The sequence below is a fragment of the Anabrus simplex genome, chromosome 1 (assembly GCF_040414725.1).
Source record: "Anabrus simplex isolate iqAnaSimp1 chromosome 1, ASM4041472v1, whole genome shotgun sequence".
Lineage (NCBI taxonomy): Eukaryota > Metazoa > Arthropoda > Insecta > Orthoptera > Tettigoniidae > Anabrus > Anabrus simplex.
In genome coordinates, this window is record NC_090265.1 from 648,216,299 (window position 1) to 648,242,353 (window position 26,055).

General features: G+C 37.7%; 1 protein-coding gene across 1 annotated transcript in view; it reads left to right on the forward strand.

Annotated features, from left to right (window-relative positions):
- Window positions 1–26,055, forward strand: part of Edem2 (ER degradation enhancer, mannosidase alpha-like 2) — a 212,239-nt gene that overhangs the window by 16,155 nt on the left and 170,029 nt on the right. Inside the window, exons 2-9 of the mRNA XM_068225114.1 lie at window positions 609–654; window positions 879–979; window positions 6,850–6,889; window positions 6,976–7,088; window positions 8,321–8,474; window positions 8,879–9,007; window positions 9,093–9,296; window positions 14,264–14,389. Of these exons, the coding sequence (XP_068081215.1) occupies window positions 609–654; window positions 879–979; window positions 6,850–6,889; window positions 6,976–7,088; window positions 8,321–8,474; window positions 8,879–9,007; window positions 9,093–9,296; window positions 14,264–14,389 (913 nt within the window). The remainder of the gene's footprint in view (window positions 1–608; window positions 655–878; window positions 980–6,849; window positions 6,890–6,975; window positions 7,089–8,320; window positions 8,475–8,878; window positions 9,008–9,092; window positions 9,297–14,263; window positions 14,390–26,055) is intronic.

Genomic DNA, 26,055 nt, shown 5'->3' on the forward strand with positions numbered 1-26,055 from the left:
AAGGCCGTCCATGAAGGTCTCATAGGAGACCTGAATTCACAGATTGGTGCAGACAGGATGGGGGTATGGGAAGGTGGTGGGACAATATAGGTATAGCAGGGGGAACACAGAAGGTGTTGTAACTGTTATGAAATGTATGAAAAACAGTATTTGAAGCGGTTGTCCTCTTGTTAATACTTACGGCTGTCGCCCCTCAAATGACATGGCCCGTCTTGGCAGCCGCTGTAACTCATCTGGTGTTCATGTACTGAAACATGTACTTTTATTATGTAATTTAATCGCAAAGTGTGATTAGAATTAGGCCTATATGAAAAGGTGGAAATCCTCAAGTTTTTTATTTTAGAGAACTTCAAAGTCAATACGGACAAATGATGTTTCTAACTTGTAATGAAACATCAACAGTCGTTAATTTGAATAAGACCATGAATGAAATATGGGGATTGTGTATATCGTTTTGTATTTTCATGTTTGTGTTTCTCTCTTCTATTTCTTTCTATTACATTGACCTGTCTTTGTATTTTTTTCTAACAGTTTCTGTTCACCTTCCTATCTTTCCAAATATGAATTCATAATTTAAATTAGTTGCTATTTATGATTTTATTTTTCAGGGAGGAAGCACGAGATATGTTTTACCATGCTTACAGAGCATACATGGTAAGTACACATAATTAATTAGTTTAATTAACTCTTTTTTATGGAGACCTTTTGGTAATAAAATGTCTGCAGAGAAAAGGCATTTGTAAGAATTTCATTTTACAGTAGTAATGTGACTTAGTATCGTATTTACCATATATTGTTTTCAAAGATTTTTAATGTGAGGTACTCTATTTGCTACAATACTACAGTGTCATTTACGTTATACTTTTGATGTGCCACAGGAAAATGCTTATCCTGCTGATGAACTGATGCCATTAAGCTGTGTTGGTCGTTGGCGAGGAACTGAACCTAGCCGTGGTGACATTGATGATAGCTTGGGAAAGTAAGTGTTGTTGGTGTTTCAGATGTAAATTTAGTGTGTCTCAGCTGTATATGTTGACTACATAGACTGATTATTCTGTAATGGTTGTATTCTGATTCTGAGGTTACTATTCATTTTCAAAGTTGTCTGGTTTTAAGTGAATAATATTTTGAGTTGATCTTGCTTCTTCTTGCTGGGGATATACCTTTAATTAAGGCCACGGCCGCTTTCTTCCCACTCCTAGGCCTGTCCTATCCCATCATCGCCGTAAGACTTACTTCGAATTACTGAACAGTTCAAGCATAGAACCCCTCTGGTACTCTTTGATGAAAGCTAAGGGTGATTTGCTTTCCATTTTTGATATCTTACTTTGTCTCTATATCCCCCCCCCCAATTAGGCTATCTTACATAATATTGCATACTTTCACTCACACTTGCCCCTTCACTGCTGGAATTTCTATGTGATGAGAAGTAGGCCTATTGCATGATGCTTGAGAATCCGATTCAGTATTCTGTTCTGTTACTTTACACATTTTTAAAAAATAAAGTATTATCTATTCTGGCATTCACCAGCCAAAGTCACCGGTTCACTTTTTCTTTTAGAGTAACTGAACTGAATACTACTGAGCAACTGTGTCTAGCACACATTTAAATTCTGAGAAACATAATTTATTAGCATTATCGTCTCTTAATATGTGTTTACATTAAGCATTTATGGAAGCAAAGCAATAATATGAAATAAATTGTTAAAAATGTTACTTCCATTGTTGCATCTTTGTCGCATGCTTAGTGAAGATACATTTCTTAGCCCAGATGACTTTTATTGCAGTGCTGTATTGCCTTAAGCAGGTGATTCATTAGAGAAGAAATTTGTGTTCACAAGGTGATGATTTGTAAAAAAGGGTAAACCAATTTTCCGTGGTAGGGAAGTAATTATTCTTTGACGAGAAGGGGAAATGCTCCCCCGATTAATTTGAACACTGGTTACTGGTACACAACACTTAGTTGGAGGTACTGTAGTAGCCATAATAAACAGGCATTAGTACTGCAGTTATGTCCTTTGCACAACATGCAAAGGAAATTGTGAGCTGTGAAGTATTATAGAAGTAGGAAATGCAGGTTCATTTTTTTAATTACTAATTTACATCATCTATATAAATAAAATAAGAGTTTTGTCTGCACTTCAGTTGTATTTTAAAATATTGGTATTCTTGTGTCAGTCATGCCCAGAATAAGAAGAAAATCTTTTAAAAATTCTTTTTAAAACTCTGTCCTGTCTCACGACAAAACGTTTGAACAGAATTTAATGAAAATTAGTATTTAAGATTAGGGAATAAGGCATTCAGCGTGAATAAAATTATTTATTGCCTCGATTGTAACGACTTATTCCCCGACTTTACATATCGATTTTCATTACATTCTCTTCAGCCATTTTCTTGTGATGCGCGTTCATACATACAGACGGATATAAATTACGGAAAATTAAAAAGTGCATCTTCTTGTTGTGTGGACTCGACCGATGTAGAAATACAATTCTTTTTAAATTCTGAGCAATGTGAAGACAAAACTCGTATCTAATATAACAAATCAAATCAAAATCTCTTTATTTGCAAATGAGATGTCTACCTCGGTGGCAAATGGTACACTAAAATACATTATTTTCAAGCACTAAATTTTAAATTAACAAGAGAAGAAGAACATGTTTCTAGAATACAATAATATACAATTTACGCTAACAATTTTTTGTATTAAACGGATCATCCCTAATAAATTTATATTGTTTACAAAATTCTACTTATAATATCTCCTATACTTACAATTATAGTCAACTCATATACAGTATGTGGAATTACTTCAAATAATACTATGCAACTGGTATAAGATTAAAATTTACATTGTATTTATTTACTTTTTCTTTTACCAATTTTGGAACCTAAGTAGCATAATGACCTGCTGCGTCTTAACCAGAGCCCCTTTTGCCACCACTTTTCAGAGTTCCTGAAGGGCCTTCACAGCTACCGTAGCGTTCCCAGAGCCTTCGAAGTCCCCACTGTACTTCACCCCTACAGGCAGTCCCCTACTTTGGCTGTCCAAACTCCATGGACCAGGGGATGGAATTAATTTTTTCACACACATTTTTTATTTACAATAGCCTGCACTGGTCGAATGCCCTCTAACATTTCATATTTTCCCTGTTGCTGTTTATTCTCTTCTTGAATATCTGTACAGATTTTGGAAAAGGATCAAACACTACCCCTGGTAAACTGTTCCACTCCTTCACGCCCTTCCCAATGAATGAAAATTTACTCCAATCGCTTCTGCTAAAATTCCTTCTAATTTTATACTTGTGGTAAGTTCTGCCGATATAATTATTTTCCAACTGAAGCCTCTCACGAATTTCTCCCCATGCTGCTTCTCCTGTATAGGCTCTATATAATCCTATAAGTCTAGTTTTCTCCCTTCTCTTACTTAAAGTTTCCCACCCAAGTTCCTCTAACATTTCTGACACACTACTTTTTCTCCTGAAATCCCCTGTTACAAATCTTGCTGCTTTCCTCTGCACACTATCTATTTCTTTTATTAGGTATTCTTGGTGAGGATCCCAAACACTGTTTGCATGTTCCAATAATGGACGAACCATACTTAAGTAACTTTTTTCTTTTAATTCTTTGTTGCATCCTTTAAGTAGCCTCATTATGACATGTAACGATGTGTATGCTTTCCAAACAATGTCATCAACATGACCCTTCCAGTGCAAATTACTTTCAAATCTCACACCTAAGTAATTTGCCATCTTTTGGGATAACTACCTCATCGAAAGTATATTCAAATTCAGTTTTAAAGCTCCTGTTTGTAAATGTTGTAACAGTTGATTTGCCTCCATTAACCTTCATATTATTTTCTTCAACCCATTGTTGGATACTCTCAATATCCCTTCGTAATTCTGAACAATCCTCATTGTTATTTATTTCCCTATAAACAATTATGCCATCTGCATACAATCTTATTTTTGATGTTATATTGTTCCCTGAATCATTTGTGTATATTAAGAAAAGTAATGGATCGATTATACTACCCTGTGCGATTCCCTTCCAAACTTTCTCTTCCTGTGATATATTATTTCCTACTTCGACTTTCTGAACCCTTGAATTTAGAAATGTTCTTATCCAGTGTATAACCCTTACGTCCAATCTTATTCCCTCCAATTTCTTTAATAATATTCCATGTTCCACTCTATCAAAGGCTTTGGAAAGTTCTATGGCTATGCAATCTAACTGGCCTCCTGAATCCAACTGATCTGATATGTCCTGCTGAAATCCCACCAGTTGTGCCTCACAAGAAAATTTCTTTGTAAATCCATACTGGCTCCTCATGAACCAATTTTTGTCATCACATATCCCTCTGATGTACTTTGCAATTAAACTCTCCAGTATTTTACAAACTATACTGGTCAGGCTGATTGGTCTGTAGTTCTCTGGTTTCCTTTTATCACCCTTTCCTTTATAAAGTGGTATTATTATAGATTCCTTCCATTCTTTGGTATTACACTATTATTTATGACATAGTCGAAGAGAAATTTTAAATAAGGCACTATGTACCACCCCATTGTCTTTAATACCTCCCCAGTAATTTGATCACTTCCTGCTGCTTTTCCTTGCTGAAGCAGTTTGATTTCTCTGAAAATATATTCATTTGTGAATGAGAAGCTTCTTATTTCCCTATGTGTGTCTCCCTCTCTGTCTTCTGTTACTGTTTCCAACTCCTGACAATCTTCTACTGAATCTCTGAATTCCCTACTAAACAGATTTGCTTTCTCAGTATCTGTTAAATAGTGTTCACCCCCTTCTCCCACCACTGTAGGAATTTGGATTCCTTTTCCTTTTTGATTTCTAATATATGAATAAGCTTTTTCCATTTCCCTTTGTGGTCATTACCCTCTTGAAGTATGCCATTCATATTTCTCTTTTGCTTCCTTTTTCACTCTATTCAGTTCCCTCATTAGCTGTTTTCTAGTTTCCCTATTCTCCCTACCCTCTTTGGTTTTCCTGTTTACTATTCTACATTTTCTTTTTACATTTTTTATTTCCCTTGTATAATAAACAGGGTCTGAGGTCATTTTACCCTTCTTAACAGGTACAAATCTCTTCTCTCCTTCCCTAATGATTCCTTTAAATTTAGCCCAAAGTGTATCCACATTACTCCCTTCACTTATCCAACAACTGAATTGTGATTTAAGGTAAGTCCCAAATTCATCAACTTTAGTTTTTCTGTACAATTTCTTGTGTTGTGTGACCCTCTTATTAAGCATTTTTGGTACGAGTCCTACATCCATTATTACAGCCTTATGGTCATCTAATCCTTCAATTACCTCAGTTTTATCAACAATTTCCCATGGTTTAACCAAGAATACATCTAGCAAGTTATTGAGACGAGTCGGTTCTTGTACTACTTGTGTAAATCCTCCCTCCCAAATTAACTTATTTACCAGTTTCTGTTCATATATAGATATATAGATTTCTTCTTTGTGTCCTGTCATTGTTTATGTTAATCTTAAGGAAGAATCCTTTATAGCAAAGAGAGGAATAGTAAATTCTGATCTTACATGCCTCGTATATTTTTATTGTAGTGGAAAGGCTACAGATCCTGATGCCTGGACATACTCTGTCCCAAAGCAGGTTGTGAACAGACATCGGTATGGTCGCCATCTAGGGAGCAGCTTGGGAGTTAGATAACTTTCTTATTTTATCTTCCCATTCCTCTAGATCATTCTTATTCTGGTAATACTGGCACTTGACACACTGGCCCATTATTGTAATTGAGCCATAGGATCCATACTTTGGAGGTGCTGATAGGAATGGGAGAGTTTACAGTCATGAATCAGATTGCTTTTCTCCATTTACCTGATAAATTTAATCTTCGGTTCCATATTGACGTAACACAATATATGTAAATTGGGGCTGATTACCTTACCTATGTTAGGCCCCTTTAAACACCAAGCATCATCATGTATGTAAATTCTTATTAAGAATTTTTTAAATTATATTGCTAGAACCACCAACATGGCTGACCTTTCTAAGACAGGCATGATAGCTGTCTTGATATCTTGGTTCTCTTGGCATTTAATAAGTATGGCAAAATAATATTCTTATTTGTTAATAGGTATTTGCTCATCTTCAGTCGATAGAACAAATGATTTCCATCAATCTGCCTTTGTCACTTTAAATAAGTATGGTGTGCTAGGGGAGATTCAGTATAGATAATTGCATAATGGATAGGGTGTAGTATAGTTTGTCTGTGAGGTATATTGAAAAAAAAAAAAAAAAAAAAAACCTGCTCTACCCAGTACTTCAGAAAGTTTTGAAGCAGAGCGTTCATGATATGAGATTAATTTTCTTTTTCTTCCTTATATTTCTTACCAATTTCTAATTTTGACCTTGAGTTATCTTGATTTCTGACTTTTGACTAGTCATGCAACTCTTCCCATTTCATTTGTTGGCCAGTGTATAGTTTTTTATATACATTGCAGTCGCTTAAGTGCGGCCAGTATCCAGTATTCAGGAGATAGTGGGTTCGAACCCTACTGTCGACAGCTCTGAAGATGGTTTTCTGTGGTTTCCCATTTTCACACCAGGCAAATACTGGGGCTGTACCATAATTAAGGCCATGGCCACTTTCTTGCCACTCATAGCCCTTTCCTGTCCCATCATTGCCATAAGACCTATCTGTGTCGGTGTGATGTAAAGCAACTTGTTATATATAGTACATTTTTTATCCCTCTGTATGCTTTTACATTACTATAAGTTTCTGTATCTTTTAAAACTCTGCACAAAATGTGCTAGTCAGGATTTTTGAGAAGGAATATTAACATTTTATTTTTGACTGTGTTTCAGTTATTCTCTTACCCTCGTGGACTCTATGGACACTCTAGTGGTAAGTTCTCTTTATATATGGAAATATTTGTTGAGTTAGAAATATGGTGTTTCCTGGCAAGTATTCTAACTTTTTAATTGTTGTAGATTCTAGGTGATTTAGAAGAGTTTGAACATGCTGTCAAGCTTGTCTCTAGAGACGTCTCCTTCGACAACGATGTCATCGTTTCTGTCTTCGAAACTAACATTCGAATACTTGGGTAAGAAATTGTACCACTTAAAAATAATTAAAGTTTTTAACAGAAGTTGGGGCCACAAAAAGAAGTTATATTCAGTAACTTATGACATTAATTTAAAAGGATTATAATGAAATACTAGTGTGACAGTTGCAACTTTCTGTAGAACTGGATGCTTCCATTATAATCCTGTTAGTCTAATTTCTTGTGAATATTGCTTTTAATCCTTAGTGCAGAATTATTATTTTCATTGCATGATACAGAAAAGACTTTAAGAAAATTAATTGGTTGTTTATGATTATTTAAGTCTATATTTATTAGGTATTATTTTGTGACATTGTGGATTATTCCCCTTTAAGTTAATTGAATCTGTTGTATAGTTGAGGTTTTGTATCATTATCTTGGATATAGTATTGTTTCTTGCATTTGCTGTATGTTCTGTTATAGTTTAATATCAAATGTATGTTTGGATTTCATTTGTAACTGAATCAGAAAGTGAGAGTGGAAGACGTAGGCTGTGTGACAAAGAGAAGAGTTTGGAGTGGTACCTCTTACAATGTTCTAAATATTTATAAAGGATGTGTTGTAAAGGAGATATCATCTGGGTTGTTACTTGAAAATATAATTTTCTGAAAGTGCAAAATAGGTTGAACACTTCTTCAAAATTCAAAATAGGTTTGAAAGTGATGGGATGTTTGTGAACAGAAGCCAACAGATAGAAGTCAAAAGAACTTTGAATATCATAGTTCATAATTGAAACTTATTTGGGTATGATTTTGAAGATGACCACCACTGGGTTAGACATGTAGAAGGTGGGATTACTGAGTAGTAGTAGTAGTAGTAGTAGTAGTAGTAATGGGACTTCTGTTTTATGTGGAATTCAAACGATAGGGACATGACTTTGAGAAATTTTATGGTAGAAGGGAGATTTGAAACTTCAATTCATTGCGGGCCATGGCTGTTACTTCTACTACTTCATGACTTCCACCTTCATTTACCTCTTGACGTTCATTCCTGACCTACTTTATTGTTTTCCTTGTGTCCTTGGATGAAAAAGCCAATTTGTGATGATTTCTTAAGTGATGAATTGATAAAACTTTTATCTCTCTTCTATTTATGACAATGACATTTTTTGTTTCTATTCTGTCAAAATAATTTTTACCTGTATGCATTTTCAGTATCATTGTTCTCCCAAAAAGTGAAACAATTTCTAAGTTATCACATGAACATTGAAATGTGAATGTATGTCTTGACAGAGGCCTGTTATCCAGTCACATCCTTGCAGAGTATCTTCAGCAGAGAGCTGGTATCATGGAATGGTATCGAGGGGACCTGCTGAACCTTGCTCGTGACCTTGGTTATCGTCTCTTACCAGCATTCAATACCACCACTGGTATACCTCATGCTAGGGTATGTGCATTACCTATCTAAGGTTTAAGTAATGTTTAATCAACTCTAAACACACTAACAGATGCAGTGAAATTCCTATTTTGTTTGATATGATTTTCCTCTCATTTTCACGTAATTCTATGGTTTAGAGGTAAGTCACTAAGTGAACGTTTGGCTGAAGTTGAGTTATATGTGGTTTTGAAGCAAAATATTTATTTTCTGTCTCATGAAAAGGTCTTAGAGTGCATAGGAAAGTTCCATCCCATTGTTTATTTTAGAAGAAATCACCGATTGCATTTCTGGTTTTATTACAGTCAGGAAAAAGTTCATTTATCTCAGGACCATGAAAATGTCAACATCCCATAACACTTTTTGTTTATCATAAGCACAGGAGTTTCATTGTTTGCTATCTTGTGATATTTCAGATCAACCTACGTTATGGTCTCAAGACTCCCAAGCTTGAGTCTTCTCGAGAGACTTGTACAGCTTGTGCTGGCACTATGATCCTAGAGATGGCAGCTTTGTCTAGGCTTACAGGAGAACCTATATTTGAGGTAAGCAATATCAAGTACGGCAAATAAAGAAGAATAGTGTAGTAGGCAGCATCTTCTCATAAACGTTGTTTCTTTCCTTACACAGGAGAAGGCTCATCGTGCTATGGATGAACTTTGGAAAATGCGTCATCGCAGCTCTGATCTCATGGGCACAGTACTAAATATACATTCCGGTGATTGGGTTCGACGTGATTCAGGAGTGGGAGCTGGAATAGACTCATATTATGAATACTGCCTTAAAGCGTACATTTTGCTTGGGGATGAACGCTATCTCGGCCGTTTCAATAAGGTTAGTCTGGAAATTGGTTATGCTCAAAGTATGAAAATTCCTGATGTAGAGAATGTGCTTTCCCCCTCTGCATAGTCGTTATTATACGTTGCTACCAAACTTGCCAGAGTGTCTCTGTCATCTGACTTTGTAGTGGACACATCTTGGACTAGATAACTGACTTTCACTTCAAAATTAATGCTGTTATAGTGTACTAAGATTAATATTGTAAAACTTATTAGCATTATTGAGTTAATAGCATTGTTGAGTTAATAAGTTTTACAATAATAATCTTAGTACACTATAACAGCATTAATTTTGAAGTGAAAGATAGTTTTCTAGCCAGCAAGACATGCTAGAAAACATTACATTTCATGAAAACTTTGCTTTACTTCCTCAGAAATGAATACATTTCAAAACTTCAACCTTCTTCTCTGAATAAAATGCAAGTATGCTTGTACTTGCTAAAGCTGACTGAAGGAATTCTTATCATTGCATATTTGAAATTATCTTCTGTTTCCTGTAGCGTACAAGGATGAGGATTATATACTTTGTCTTTCGAAGATCATCATCATCATCCTAAACCATCTCCAGTTTCCCGGGTGTGGTATATGAGCCTCCTCCATCTCATTCTGTCCTTGTACCATTCTTCCTCCACCAACTTGTCCCAATCATGACCTCTCAGCAGTACATCGCTCTTAACTAAATCTATCCATTTCCTTCGTGGCCTTCCCACGGGTCGTCTTCCTTGTCTTTCGAAGATCTGTATAAATAATAAAATTGTGTATTGTTTGGACTGATGTGGCTTTAAACCAACACTTCTGACGTCATGAACACTCGGTCTGGCAGTTGTAAGTGGTGATATAGAACTTGTTGAAACCAACCATATGAAATTTCCCTTTCTCTTTATTGTTATGTTGGCCTCGTGGTGTAGGGTTACCATGCCTGCCTCTTAACCTGGAGGTTCCAGGTTCGTTTCCTGCTCAGGTCAGAGTAGTATGAAAAATTTAAGATTCAAAATCAGATAGAAAGAGAAAATTATAGCCATGAGGAATATAACCAAGATTATGCAATAAAACATCCTAAGTGGATAAAAATAACGCACTACATATTTTGAAGACTACGATGACAGTTTTGGTAAACCAAGATGGTGAATACAGAAGTGAGCGTTATCCGAGATAATGACATTATCCAAGTTTTGGAAACCTAAGATAACAGCTAAAGTTACTGACGGTGGATATGGGCCTAAGTGATTTTCTGGGACTTACTTCTAACTATGCCTGAATATTCCCAAGTTTATCTTTGGTTAAAACATGTCTTTTCTGCTTCCTGTGTACATTACAAACTAAAAGTGTTATACACCACTTCCCATCAACTTCTAAATGCAGGATTTTGTAGAAATGCTAGTCAGGATATTTACGAGAAAATATCGAGATGTACCTTCTATAGTTATCTCTTTTCAAGTATCCACCAAATAAATTCACTGTTCAACCGAATACTTCATTTTTCAATTTATTTCTTAGTATACAAGCAATTTACACAATAATACACAAGCCAGAGAGACACACATATTCCAGTACAATTCTCAGCAGCATCTAACTGCTGAGATGTTTTGTATACCTGGTTTCCCACACTGTAGTTGGGGGAGCAGGAAGTCAGCTGGCAGCAAAATGATACAATTTTCGTGAAATGAGAACACTATACTTGAGTGTCCAAACTGTGATGAGGATGATGATGCTTGTTGTTTAAAGGGGCCTAACATCGAGGTCATCGGCCCCTACCCAAACTGTGTTTATTTAAAAGATTAAGAAAAAGGTAGTCACCGAACATTATATGTATACACCTAAATGTATTTAAAACTGCACAAAAATTAAAGCAACAAATTGTTTTAAATGTTCACACCATACTGGCTTTGCAAAAAATTACAAAAACCTTCTCTAAGTTTTGTAGAGAAAAACTGTAGTGCTTGTCTGTTAAAATCGGTTTATTAGCTGAAAATAAGCGTTCTCCATCAACAGATGTGGTGGTATATTTTACATTCGGCACATGTTGAGCTGGAATGTTGCAATCAGCTACACTGTGCAGATGTTGGGGAGACTGAACACTAGACGAGCGGTGCTACAGATACTGGCATGCAAATTGTGAACAGATTCACAGACTATTCAATATAAAGGGCGATTGTCTCATTAAATAAGGAGCAATGACACAAATCTTCAGACACGTATCTGTTTATTTTTGATTCAGAACAACCCCTTTAAGTTGTTTTTTTAAATATTTTATTTTTATGGTTTGCTTTATGTCAAGCTAACACAAATAGGTTTTACAGCGATGACAGGTTAGGAAAGGGCTAGGAGTAGGAAGGAAGTGTCCATGGCCTTGATTAAGGTACAGCTGGTGCAAAAATGGGAAACCACGGAAGACCCTTTTCAGGGCTGCCGACAGTGGGGTTCGAACTCTCAATCTCCCAAATGCAAGCTGACAGCTACGCGACCGTAACAACGCAGTCACTCGCTTGGTCCTTACAGTTAATATGATATCTGTGACGCCATAGTTGTTACCTCCCGTAGTGAGACAAGATCCACATTCCACCATACAGTATCACAGTGTTGCCAGTTTGGCTATACCATTACAGCTCAGCCTTGACGTTATTGATTTTTACAGGCATTTCAGTCATTTCACAGAACACTACAGTAATTTTTTTTAAAGAGCTGTGAATTTTGTATTTTATTTTATAAAATAAACAGATACGTGTCTGAAGATTTGTGTCATTGCTCCTTATTTAATGAGACAATCGCCCTTTATATTGAATAGTCTGTGAAACTGTTCACAATTTGCATGCCAGTATCTGTAGCACCGCTCATCTAGTGTTCAGTCTCCCCAACATCCGCACAGTGTAGCTGATTGCAACATTCCAGCTTTAGGCTTTCAAATTTAAAATAAGAAAATATAGATACTAATGTTCAGGTTGTTTAGGCTCTATAAAATTACCAATTTCGAGTTAAATTAGCCACAAAATGTATGTAAACAAATTTCTTGAGAACTGGATACTGGGGGGGGGGGGGGGGGGGGTAGGTTTTTATCTACAGATCTCTAGCCTGCATATCACAACAAGGAGGCTTATGAGAAAATAGGTTGTGGTAATGATAATGGCTTGTATGTTAGAGCAGAAAACTTCTTTCATAGTAAACTTCATTTTATATGTATTTATAGTTATACACAGAGCCTCCGTGGCTCAGATGGCAGCGCGTCGGCCTCTCACCGCTGGATACTATGGTTCAAATCCCGGTGACTCCATGTGAGATTTGTGCTGGACAAAGCGGAGGTGGGACAGGTTTTTCTCCGGGTACTCCGGTTTTCCCTGTCATCTTTCATTCCAGCAACACTCTCCATTATGATTTCATAGCATTTATCACTCATTAATATAAATCACCTTGGGAGTGGCGACCCCGTTGTAATAACAGCCTATATATGTTTCATTCATTACATCCCCGACCCGGTCAATGACTGGAAAACAGGTTGTAGGTTTTCATTTTCATGTAGTTATCCAATTTAAAAGTACTGACAGAAACAATATTTTTTTCTGTTTTCATACTTTGATATAGATTAAATATCTTTTGTTTTAATAATTCTTAGTAGTAATTGTTATCTGAAGATGATGTTGAAATATTGTAATTTAGAAATATTTCATTGCTCAATACAGGGTTATTCACCTAAGATGTTACACGGAAATAACGTCTAAACCATTAAAGTTATCGGTATTCTGTTTCCATATTCATAAATGATACCCAGGGGCTTGTAAAATGACGTGCTACTTATTCTCATGAGGCGATTAATTAGCGAGATATTAATACTAACTCCATTTTTTTTTTTTTTTTTTAATGGAAAGGCAACAAATACATACAGCTGGCCTAAAAGTTCAAGTGCATACAAGTTCAAATATGTAAGTATTTTGGGCTTTGCGTGCCGTATCAGACAAAGTACTTTCGACCAAGGACATATTGGTACGCAAGCTGTTTGCTGGCATTGATTCCAGCCGCTAAATGGATGCCAGGAATGTAGTGTAAACTATCGTACACAAAATGTGATGTGCCGTGACATACCCTGGTTGTTCAACGTTATTGTATGACTGGCGAACACACAATGGGGAAGAAAGATTAAAGTTTTTGTTTTGTTTGAAATCCATGTGTAACAGGTTGTGCTCAGTTTGGTGTCTTTCCCCATGGACGGGAATGGAAAGGATTTGGAAAAGACGTCGCCCATAGCCTATCTCAAAGGTACCAAGTCAAAGTAATTATTTAATTCCTTCTAAAAATATTAACCCTCCCTGTTCTGTCATGAGTTCGCCTGTACATACCCACTTTGCAAACCCATCACATGTGTACGATGTGCTTACATGCATGGTATCCATTCTGTGGCTGCAATCACACCCAGGAAACTACTTGCATGTCAATATGTCCTTGCCCAACTGCACGCTATCTAATGCGGCATGCAAAACCGCGCATGTTGTTCTTATTGATATCTCAGAAAGTAACTGTCCAATTTTGAAAATACTTACATATTTGAACTTGTACGCAGTTGAACTTTTAGGCCAGCTGCACGAATTTGTGTGGTTCCATTTTAAAATATGGAGTTAGTATTAATATCTTGGTTATTAATCACCCCATCAGAATACGTAGCACATTATTTTACAAGTTGCTGGGGATCATTTATGAATATGAAAACAGAATACCGATATCTTTAATGGTTTAGACTTATTTCCATTTAACACCATAGGTGAATAACGCTGTATATTAATGAATAGAACTGATGTGTTGTTATAGAGTTCTGTTTAGAGAAAAGGAATATTTGCCATTTTATCGGATATTGTCTCGAAACTAAATTAACACTGCAGCAAGAAGGTGATATCTAAGCACAGAATTTATGGTGGTAAATTTTCAAAACTAAAACAGTATGGTTGTTATTTTTGTTTGTTTTGGTTTTGTTGACAGCATTACTCAGCAGTCATGAAGTACATTAGCCAGGGCCCAATGTTACTGGATGTCCATATGCATAGGCCGCACACTAATTCCCGCAACTTCATGGATGCTTTGTTGGCATTTTGGCCTGGGTTGCAGGTAAGATTTCATATTAACCAAGATCTATTCTACCGTGTCTGTTATAACAGATTTTTGAAAACCTATGAATGTTTTGGGCCTACCAAGCAGAGCATCCTGTTCAGGAAGAATTTCCTAATGCACATCAGCCAGGGTGCAAGTTCATCATTAGTGTCTCATTTCTAGCTACTGTTATTACTGCACTAAATTTTAATTACAGTAGAAGTCCACTATAGCAAGTATGGTACATAGCGAAAACCCCATTATAACTACAGTTTTTTTCTGTCCCTTGAAAATTCCTGTATTAAACTATGTACAAGGGTCACTAGGAAAGTTTTGCAATATGAGTGAACGCTTTAGACTTTTTCAAAATAATTTCCACCACACTCAATACACTTCTCCATACGTTGAAACCAGTCACTGAACCAACTCTGCCACTTTTCTTCTGTTACATTTTCACACTCCTGATCCCATGCTGCCAGAAGCTCCTCATCGGATACAAAACTCTGCCCTTTCAGTTTCATCTTCACTTCTGGGAAGAGTGCTGAGTCACATGGGGCAAGATCAGGACTGTATGGAGGGTGATCAAGCACAGTCAACCCTGATATGGCAAGAAGATCCATTGTTACATTAGCACGATGTGCTGGAGCATTGTCGTGATGCAAGAGGCAAGTGTTGAGCCGTGACCTTGGACGGAGCTGCTTGAAAGCCTGGATGTCCTGAGGCAGACAAGTCTCACTGTACCACTTCACAGTAACTGTCCTTTGTGTTTTTAGCACAACCCGAGTCAGGATGCCCCGTTTAGTGAAGAATACTGCAATCATCCTTTCCTTCACTGACTTTGACTTTCGCACAGTCACAGGAGTACCCCCATCTTAAAGCAGCCACACCTTGTGGGATTTTGTTGGGACATCGTAATAATAAAGCCAAGTTTCATCACCTGTAACGATGCTATTGACGTTACGCGAAGTCCCATTTCCAAACTGTTTTAACATTTTTCGGCCCCATTTCGCTTGATGTGCCCTTTGTTCCTCTGAAAGTGAATGGGGCTCCCAAAGGGAAAAAACCTTTCTAACATGGAGATGGTCATGTAGAATTGAATGAATAGCTGATGCAGGGATGTGAAGGGTCTCTTCTACCTGCCAATGTGTCACCGCCTCTCTTGCTGCAACATTTTCCTCACAGCTTCAATGTTTTCCTCAGTCACTGATTCAGATGGTCGCCCAGAACGAGGATCGTCTTTAACCCCAAAATTTCCCCTCTGGAACTCTTTGTACCAGCGGAAAATTGTTGTCCAATGTGGATAGTCTTTCCCCAGCGCAGGGGTCATTTCCTCCAGGTACGGGTCAACAGTTAATCCACGAGCAAATTTTAGCGGATAATTACGCGATATTCACCTTTAGACCACACTGACATGTTAACTTGCTTTCAATCCCACTGTTTGGTAACAACTGGTGTGAAGGTCACGTCTTGCTGTCTTCTAGATAGGTTTTCACCCCTCTTTTCATGCCTCACCATAACAGGGGTGTCCAGCCAACCGTTTTTGCATATTGCAAAACTTTCCTAGTGCCCTTTGTATTGCCCTTTAGTTTCAACGACAACCCCATCCCTTATGCATTTGTTATTATTAGCAATTAAGACCGCGCTATTTTTTTTCATTATCAATACATTAGAAGTTCGCTATAGTGAGAATCCATAAGAGCGAAAAACTTACTCGGATTGTCATTATATCAGATTTTTTGTAAAAGTTGGGAAAACCCCCGTACACATTAAAATTGGTATGAAACGGCAATCAATTTGTTCAAAACTTGCGTTTTTGCAGATGATATCCACAGTACGGCTTACTTGTTTATTATTTTTCGAAATCAGATACTACGTGAAAGTGTGTGTTTAATTTCAACCAAGACGGCCCTGAATACAATACGACCGCCACTTTTTCCTTCAAAAAATGTTAATCAGGCTTAAAAAGTACTTTGTAAAAATGTTAATCAGGCTTAAAAAGTACTTTGTAAAATCATATAAATGCCTTTCTTGCATTTTTAGACTATCTTTGTCTTCACGCCAATGCCGAACATTGGCTTTAATTATGCCGGTTTTTTTTTTCAGCTGCACATATATTCGTTATTTCTGCGGGTTTAATAACCATTAACTTAAAATTGGCATCATAATATCGAAAAGAACTCGTTAATAATTTGCCGGCAATATTTATTCCACGTGTCTCTACAATACGACAATCCATCAGAAAAATATTCTTGCTGTCTATTGAACTGTTACTTTTACTCAGCGTCAGCTACAACCGGCGCTACATGCACGTCTCACTTGCTGGGTTCAGTCAACTTCAGCAGCTAGCGATGTATAGCCCTAATCGGGGCCGTTGAAAGTTATTGAACGAGTTTACTGTGCCGTTCTTTGGCGATTCCACCCTTGCGTTTTTCATGCATGTACCTCACAATTTCATCTTTGACTTCTTTAACCCAATCGCATCATTTGACGACCCTAGCTCGTCAGTTATTTGTGGCATGTGAATCAAATGACGAGCTCTGCTCGCGGTGGTGCACAGCTGTACATCAATCCATGTAGTTCAGTCACTAACCCACAGTAGCCACTTGAATGCATTCTGAGCTGAAGTTTACACATGTGGCTTCGGTTTTTTCCCTTTCACCAGGTTCTCACACACTTCCGGAACAAGAGATAAGAGAATCTTTTTTCATATTATTTTGCTCTTGTCAGTTGCCATCATGGCGTCAAGCAGATGTGCTGGTGTTGATGAAGAAGGAATACGGAAGCTAATAGATAGTGTTTTAGAGAGTGATATTGAAGGCAGTGATGTTTGTGACGACGAAATACACCCTGAAGTCCTTAGTTCGAGTACTAGCGATGCGTATAATAGTTCTGATGACATGGAAAGTGATGCAAATAACGACGGTGTGCCGAGTCTTTCGAAACAAGCTCGTACCTCGGCACAGACTAACTTGACTGACTGGAACTGGACAAAAAGTGACAATAAACCTGTTGTACATAAGTTTAGTGAATACAGTGGGGTTAGTGAAAACTTATCGAAAACGTTTGATACGCAGCCACTATCTGAACTCTCAGTTTTTTGTGAATACATGAATGCTTTGTTTGACAAAATATCTGTCGAGACAAATTCGTATGCAGCAAAACAGTTGAGCAAACCTGACAGAAAAAAGTTGAAAGACGATGACAAATGGTTTGAGACTACACCCGATGAAATTAGGGCATATTTTGCGTTGGTTATACTAATGTTACAAGTGTGAAAGTCAAGAACACAGTTATACTGGAGTAAAAACAGGTGTATAAACACTCCTGTTTTTCATGAAACCATGAGCAGGGGAAGATTTATTATAATTTCATGATTTTTACATTTTGTTGATGAGCAAATCGATAGTAGTGACAAACTAAGAAAGATTAGGCCTATAATACAACATTTCTGCTCCAAATTTTCAGAATTATATTTACCTTCACAAGACATTGCTCTAGATGAAAGTCTAATGAAATTCAGAGGTCGCCTTTCATATGTCCGGTGTAATAGGTCTAAACGTTATAGGTTTGGAATAAAAAATTACAAAATTTGTGAATCAAGTTCTGGCTACTGTCTGTCTTTCAAAATTTATGTAGGTGATGATGTTACGGATCCAAGTCTGCCAGCAAATACAAACGTTGTGCTCAACATGTGTGAACCCTTGTTAGGCCGAGAGCATATATTGTTTTTAGATAACTGGTATTCTTCCCCATATTTATTCAAAAGGCTACACGACAAGCAGATGAATGTAATTGGAACTGTTAAACAGAACCGAAAGGACATTCCTCGAGATATCAGTAAGACGAAACTAAAACGTGGAGAGTATGAGAGGTGACAACAGTATGTTGTGTGTGAAGTGGAAAAATAACAAGGATATTTGCTTTCTCACCACCAAACACAAATCAGCTGACATGAGAGGGACAGGCAAACTCAGACGAAAGAGATGACAAACCCCTAGGGAAGAAGTGATAAAGCCCAATTGTGGCCTTGAATACCAGAAGGGGGATGGGTGGTGTTGACCTTCAGGATCAAGTTACAGCTCTGTTCCCTGTCATGCGATGCACAGTGAAAGGGTGTAGGAAAATATTATTTTACCTCCTAGATATGTGTATTTTCAATCCCTTCACTGTGTATCACAAGATCGCTGCTAACAGAAAGACGAGCTACACAGACTTCAGAACTAGCATTGCACAGCAGCTACTAGAGACTGTTCAGTTGACGGAGTACTCGGTTCGAGGTCAACCTTCAGCGAGCACCACCCCCATCAGATTACAAGCTAAATCATGGGCCCACTTTTCCATGCATATTCCCCCTACAGAGAAGAAATCAAAAGTCACAAGAAGGTGCGTTGTGTGCTACAGCCAGGCTAAAGGAAGTGAAAGTTGCTGGCAGTGCAAAAAGTGTGGCGTAGCTCTTCACTTAGAAGAATGTTTTGAGGTGTACCACACCCAGCAGACATACTAAAATAGCGGCATTGGTAAGTTTATTACTTCGTTATCATGCATGCAAATTTTCAGAAAGGAATATTTACTGGTTGGTTTTGTATGATTTTCTAAATAATAGTGTGATGACGACGGCCGTAGAGCGGTATTTAAATGTGATTTCTTAGTGAACTCCTATGGTATTTAAATGCGAGGCGAATGGGTTAAATTGTTCTTGTTGTGGGCCACTGAACGCATTTTTTGTACAGTAGGCATTTTTTAAAATTTTTGTCTTCACGCTAACGCCGAATAGTGGCTGTAGTTAGGCTTATGCCGTATTGCGGCTATACAATTATTCTACATTTCCGAGTGTTTAATAACCATTGAATGAAAATTGGCATCATTGAAAATTTGCACGTAATACCTGTTCCATGCATCTTTACAATACGACGGTACATCACGAAAATATTCTTGCTCTTTATAAAACTTAATTTTACTAAGCGTCAGGTATAGTAGACGCATTATAACTTTGCCACTGAGCCGTGGTCTTTTTAAGAATTCGAAGGCTTGCATGTTTCGATGCCATTCTGCAGATTTGAGAATTTTTTTTGTAGAGGCTAATAGACTGTCATTCTCTCCTCACTATTTCCTGAGATCCAGTGACGTTACACAGAGGCACTGTACAATCGGTTGCCGCGGCTAGTGATGTTTAATAAAGAGGCAGTCGTTTATTGTCAACGAGTTTTGTGTGTGCGCATGTGCGGGGGTGAAAGGAAGTAGCGTGTTTATCGCGGTAGTTGCCAGTGGTGTTAATTACTGTTAGGTCGCGAATGCAAGACGACCCTTGATTTTTCACACGAGATTCCGAGAAAAAAAAGGTAGTCTTGAATTCGTATAAATAAGATATCACTCCAGAGGCTTCTGTGGCAGACATTTCAGGTTTCTTCTTCAAACTGTGTCGGCTAACCTAACTGTATGTGTATCATGAAAACATTTCAAACGTATGTAGAGAAATGATAACCTCCTCGCTATAAATTTATATGATAATACCCTTACTGTAATTTAACCAGGCGAGAGAAAATATGAACTAACGTCTGAAATCAATGATGCACTCTGCCATATCATGAGGTGTATCCAATTTTTACTTAATTGCAGTATTTCGCATCAAAATTAAGAGATTGTTTATTCAGCCTTTATTTTTAATGAGTTAACTGTTATCGGACACGTTATTTATGCATTTATTACAAAAACATGTTCTCCTTCATTTCAATTTTTTTTTTTTTTTTTGCAGAACAGCAGTCGACGGGTATTACTAATAGAATTCAACATCGTCTTCGCATGTCGGTGAGAGAGCTTGCTAGTGGACATAGCAAGGAAACTATACCTAAGGTGATCGATCGCACATAACATAATCACTGGGGTGCATAAATATCGGTAATGGAAAGAATCGTGTGCGCTTAATAGCTCGTAATACCGGATGTGTCACTGATAGGGCTCTCGCATGTAACCGAAGGATAATATACAGTTAAATATAGGAATTTTGAAGGGGCAGACAAAAATTGTTGTTATAACGGGGTTCCTGTTATATGCCATACTTGCTATAGCGGACTTCTACTGTATTTGTGTATTCCAGCAATTATATTGAATTTGATCGATCATCTTTGGTATGGTTTTCTTGCTATGTGCACTAGCGAGCTCTCTTGTTGACATTCAAAGGCAGTGTTGGAAATTAGAATTACCCATCAATTACTGTTCTGTAAGGAAAATTTGAAATGAAAGAGAACATGTTTTTTTAAGAAATGTGTAAATAGCATGGCCGATAGCAGTTGTTAACTCGTTAGAAATAAACATACATACATACATTATCATTATAGACTGTTATGCCTTTCAGCGTTCAGTCTGCAAGCCTCTGAGAATTTACTAAACGTCGCCACAATCCTCGATTTGCAACTAGTGTTGTGGCCTCATTTAGTTCTATACCTCTTATCTTTAAATCGTTAGAAACCGAGTCTAACCATCGTCGTCTTGGCCTCCCTCTACTTCTCTTACCCTCCATAACAGAGTCCATTATTCTCCTAGGTAACCTATCCTCCTCCATTCGCCTCACATGACCCCACCACCGAAGCCGGTTTATGCGTACAGCTTCATCCATCGTGTTCATTCCTAAATTAGCCTTTATCTCCTCATTCCGAGTACCCTCCTGCCATTGTTCCCACCTGTTTGTACCAGCAATCATTCTCGCTACTTTCATGTCTGTTACTTCTAACTTATGAATAAGATATCCTGAGTCCACCCAGCTTTCGCTCCCGTAAAGCAAAGTTGGTCTGAAAACAGACCGATGTAAAGATAGTTTCGTATGGGAGCTGACTTCCTTCTTACAGAATACTGCTGATCGCAACTGCGAGCTCACTGCATTAGCTTTACTACACCTTGATTCAATCTCTCTTACTATATTACCATCCTGGGAGAACACATAACCTAAATACTTGAAATTATCGACCTGTTCTAGCTTTGTATCACCAATCTGACATTCGATTCTGTTGTATTTCTTACCTACTGACATCAATTTAGTCTTCGAGAGGCTAATTTTCATACCATACTCATTGCACCTATTTTCAAGTTCCAAGATATTGGACTGCAGGCTTTCGGCACAGTCTGCCATTAAGACCAAGTCATCAGCATAGGCCAAACTGCTTACTACATTTCCACCTAACTGAATCCCTCCCTGCCATTTTATACCTTTCAGCAGATGATCCATGTAAACTACAAACAGCAAAGGTGAAAGATTACAGCCTTGTCTAACTCCTGTAAGTACCCTGAACCAAGAACTCATTCTACCATCAATTCTCACTGAAGCCCAATTGTCAACATAAATGCCCTTGATTGATTTTAATAATCCACCTTTAATTCCATAGTCCCCCAGTATGGCGAACATCTTTTCCCTTGTTACCCTGTCATACGCTTTCTCTAGATCTACAAAACATAAACACAACTGCCTATTCCTCTCGTAGCATTTTTCAATTACCTGGCGCATACTGAAAATCTGATCCTGACAGCCTCTCTGTAGTCTGAAACCACACTGGTTTTCATCCAACTTCCTCTCAACGACTGATCGCACCCTCCCTTCCAGGATGCCAGTGAATACTTTGCCTGGTATACTAATCATTGAGATACCTTGATAGTTGTTGCAATCCTTCCTGTTCCCTTGCTTATAGATAGGTGCAATTACTGCTTTTGTCCAATCTGAAGGTACCTTACCAACACTCCACGCTAATTTTACTAGTCTATGAAGCCCTGCCTTCCCACTGTACTTCACCATTTCAGGTCTAATTTCATCTATTCCTGCTGCCTTATGACAATGGAGTTCATTTACTATCCTTTCCACTTCCTCAAGCATAATTTCACCAACATCATTTTCCTCCTCCCCATGAGCTTGGCTGTTTGCATCACCACCATGATGATTTCCTTTTACATTGAGATGATGTTCAAAATATTCCCTCCACCTCTCCAGTGATTCCCTGGGATCTATTATGAGTTCACCTGAATTACTCAAAACACTGTTCATTTCCTTTTTCCCTCCCTTCCTAAGATTCTTTATTACTGTCCAGAAAGGTTTCCCTGCTGCTTGACCTTGCCTTTCCAGGTTGTTACCAAAATCTTCCCATGACTTCTTTTTGGATTCAACAACTATTTGTTTCGCTCTGTTTCTTTCATCTATGTACCAATCCCTGTCTGCCTTGGCCCTTGTTTGGAGCCATTTCTGATAAGCCTTCTTTTTACGTTTACAAGCTGCTCTCACCTCATCATTCCACCAAGATGTTCGCCTTTTCCCATCTTTACACACAGTTGTTCCTAGGCATTCCCTTGCTGTTTCTATTACAGCATCCCTGTATGCCACCCATTCACTTTCTATATCCTGAACCTGCTTACTGTCTACTGTTCGAAACTTCTCACTAATCATATCCATGTACTTCTGTCTAATTTCCTCGTCTTGGAGACTTTCTACCCTTATTCGTTTGCAGACAGATTTCACTTTCTCTACCCTAGGCCTAGAGATACTTAGTTCACTACAGATCATATAGTGGTCTGTATCATCGAAAAATCCGTGAAAAACTCGTACATTCCTAACAGATTTCCTGAATTCAAAGTCTGTTAAGATATAGTCTGTTATGGATCTGGTACCCCTAGCCTCCCATGTGTAGCGGTGAATAGCCTAATGCTTGAAGAATGTATTCGTAACAGCTAAACCCATACTATCACAGAAGTCCAGCAAACGCTTCCCATTCCCATTAGCTTCCATATCTTCCCCACATTTACCAATCACCCTTTCGTATCCTTCAGTTCTATTCCCAACTCTCGCATTGAAATCGCCCATTAGCACTATTCTATCCTTGCTGTTGACCCTGACCATGATGTCACTCAATGCTTCATAAAACTTGTCAACTTCATCCTCATCTGCACCCTCACATGGTGAATACACGGACACAATTCTTGTCCTAATTCCTCCCACTGACAAATCTACCCACATCATTCGCTCATTTACGTGCCTAACAGAAACTATGTTGCGTGCAATGGTATTCCTGATAAAGAGTCCTACCCCAGACTCTGCCCTTCCCTTTCTAACACCCGTCAAGTACACTTTATAATCTCCTATCTCTTCCTCATTATCTCCCCTTACCCGAATATCACTTACTCCCAGCACATCCAGATGCATCCTCTTTGCTGACTCAGCCAGTTCTACATTCTTTCTTCCATAAGCCCCATTAATATTGATAGCTCCCCATCGAATTCCATTTCGTTCGCCAAGTTGTTTGCAAGGAGTCCCTTGCCTGTCAAATGGGAGTGGGATTCCATTACTCCCATAGGTCCGAGGCTTGCTTAAAGTGTTCTGAGCTCGGTAAATTCATGAATCAGGATGCTGCCCTACTTGCACATAGTCCAAGTGAGGATCTCTTCTCTAACGGGTTATGGACCACTGGTGAAATAAACGATCTCTTAATTTTTATGCTATATACTGAAACAATGTGATACACCTCAAGATATGGCAGGGTGCATCACTGATTTTAGAGGTTAGTTTATATTTTCTCGCATCTGGTTAAGTTTCAGAAAGGCTATTCCCATATGAATTTATAATGAGAAGGTTATCAGTTCTGTTCTGGCGCTGTTTTCATGGTACGTATACGGTTAACCCATGAACGCCTAGCGTTGCATATGTGCAATGACTTGCTGGTGCTCTTTTCTTTCAATGTATGAAGTTTTTTCCCAGTAAAAGAATGAAAATTGCACGCGCATTCGGTAAAGTGAAGTGTTGTGCTTTGTTACAAGTCTGTTAATCAATAGTCACCGCTTGATTGTTGACGAGAAGTATGTTTGAAGTTCGCTGTGTGTTCCAGCTATCACAATGGTATACCCTAAGAGGTAAGATTCGCCATATAATTTTATGATTTAGAAATAATTAACCTCTTTTAGGAAATCCAGGAAGTAAATTCATCAGAGTTTGAATGTAGCACGATTCCTTTTACAATTAATAACTCGTGGGCGAGTTAGATCCACATATTCCCGGCGTTGCACATTCGCAACGCTAGGCGGATCTGTTGTCAAATCACTTATGTACCAATTTGGTATTGAAGGGTTTGTTATTGACATAACAACCCTTCGTTGCTGTGCATGCAATTCAGACTCATATACCAGTTTTGTGATGCATATTATTAGGCTATTATTATTATTATTATTATTATTATTATTATTATTATTATTATTATTATTATTATTATTATTATAAATGGTGGTAGGAAATTTTATCTCGTATATATAGGAGGAAATCATAGTTGAATCGCGCCATTTATTCGCGGGGAAAGGTCGCGTACATGAAGTAGTACGGTACGAGTGAGACCACCTTGTGATGTATATCCCAGACAAGATGGTGTGCATATGAGAAATGCTCTAGCATAGTCCGTACAGCTTGTGTTAAGTGTGACGTTGGGCTCTGCATAAGTTGCTTCATTCCGTTCCACACAAAGGGACATACAGATCACAGAGTCTTCAGAGAAACCCACAGCAAATGATCAAACCAGTAAACTGAAGAACTCTGAATACCCTGTCAGTTTTCAATATAATTTTCCAATAAATGTATTTATTTTGATTACTGTATATACAGTATATATCCTACAAGATCTACAGGAAACCCACACACACCTCAAATACCATAAAAATGACTCCATTCATCCCAATACACACAAAAGAGCAGCCTATTATAGTATGATATATAGAGCTTTTAACATCCCAGTGACAACAGAAGACCAAAATAATGAATTGAAATTAATCCACGACATAGCTAAACATAACGGATATAGCAAAGAAATGGTCAGCAAAATCATTCACAAAATAAAATCCCAACCTAAAACTAAATTAACTAAAACAGCCAAACTCAAAAAAGATTATGCCCTATTTACATTTAACGACATATATATAATATATATATATACCATCACCAATATTTTTAAGAAGCACAACATGAAAATAGCATTCAAAACCATACACTACAGCACCAACTCTATACATAACACTAAAACAGTCAATAATAATAACAAATACAACCAATCAGGTGTCTACCGTATCAAATGTAACAATTGTGACACAAGTTATATTGGACATACAGGCAGAAACTTCACCGTCTGCTTTAATGAACATATAAATGCAGTAAAACAACCATTTCTCATCAATAGGCCAACATGTAGAAGAATCTAAGCATAGTATCACAGACATCAATAACGATATGACGACATAAACTCTAAGGGCCCCCTGCTCAACATAACCAAAAATTTCTATATTTCTTTGGACCAATACGCTAATCCCAATCATAACATTAACGATATTACAGAGAAAACCAGCATCATTTTTGATAAAGCCATTCCGGCATTAAAGAATGATTACCTCAAAATAGTAAACACACGCTCTAACAAACCAACGAATCACAAGCCTGACCCCGCCCCTACTTCCCCAATAGTCACTCCTTCTTCCTCTCCACCTACATCCCCCTCCACAGCTAATATGAGCCCCAGATGCACTCGTAGTAGAACACAGCAAGCCTTCAGACATATTGGTACAAGACCTCCACAACAACAATAGTAAGTACTCTTTCCATATATACACCAGCCATTCCTTCATACACACACTATACTTATATTAGCTTACCTTTACAGACTACAACCACAAATGAACAT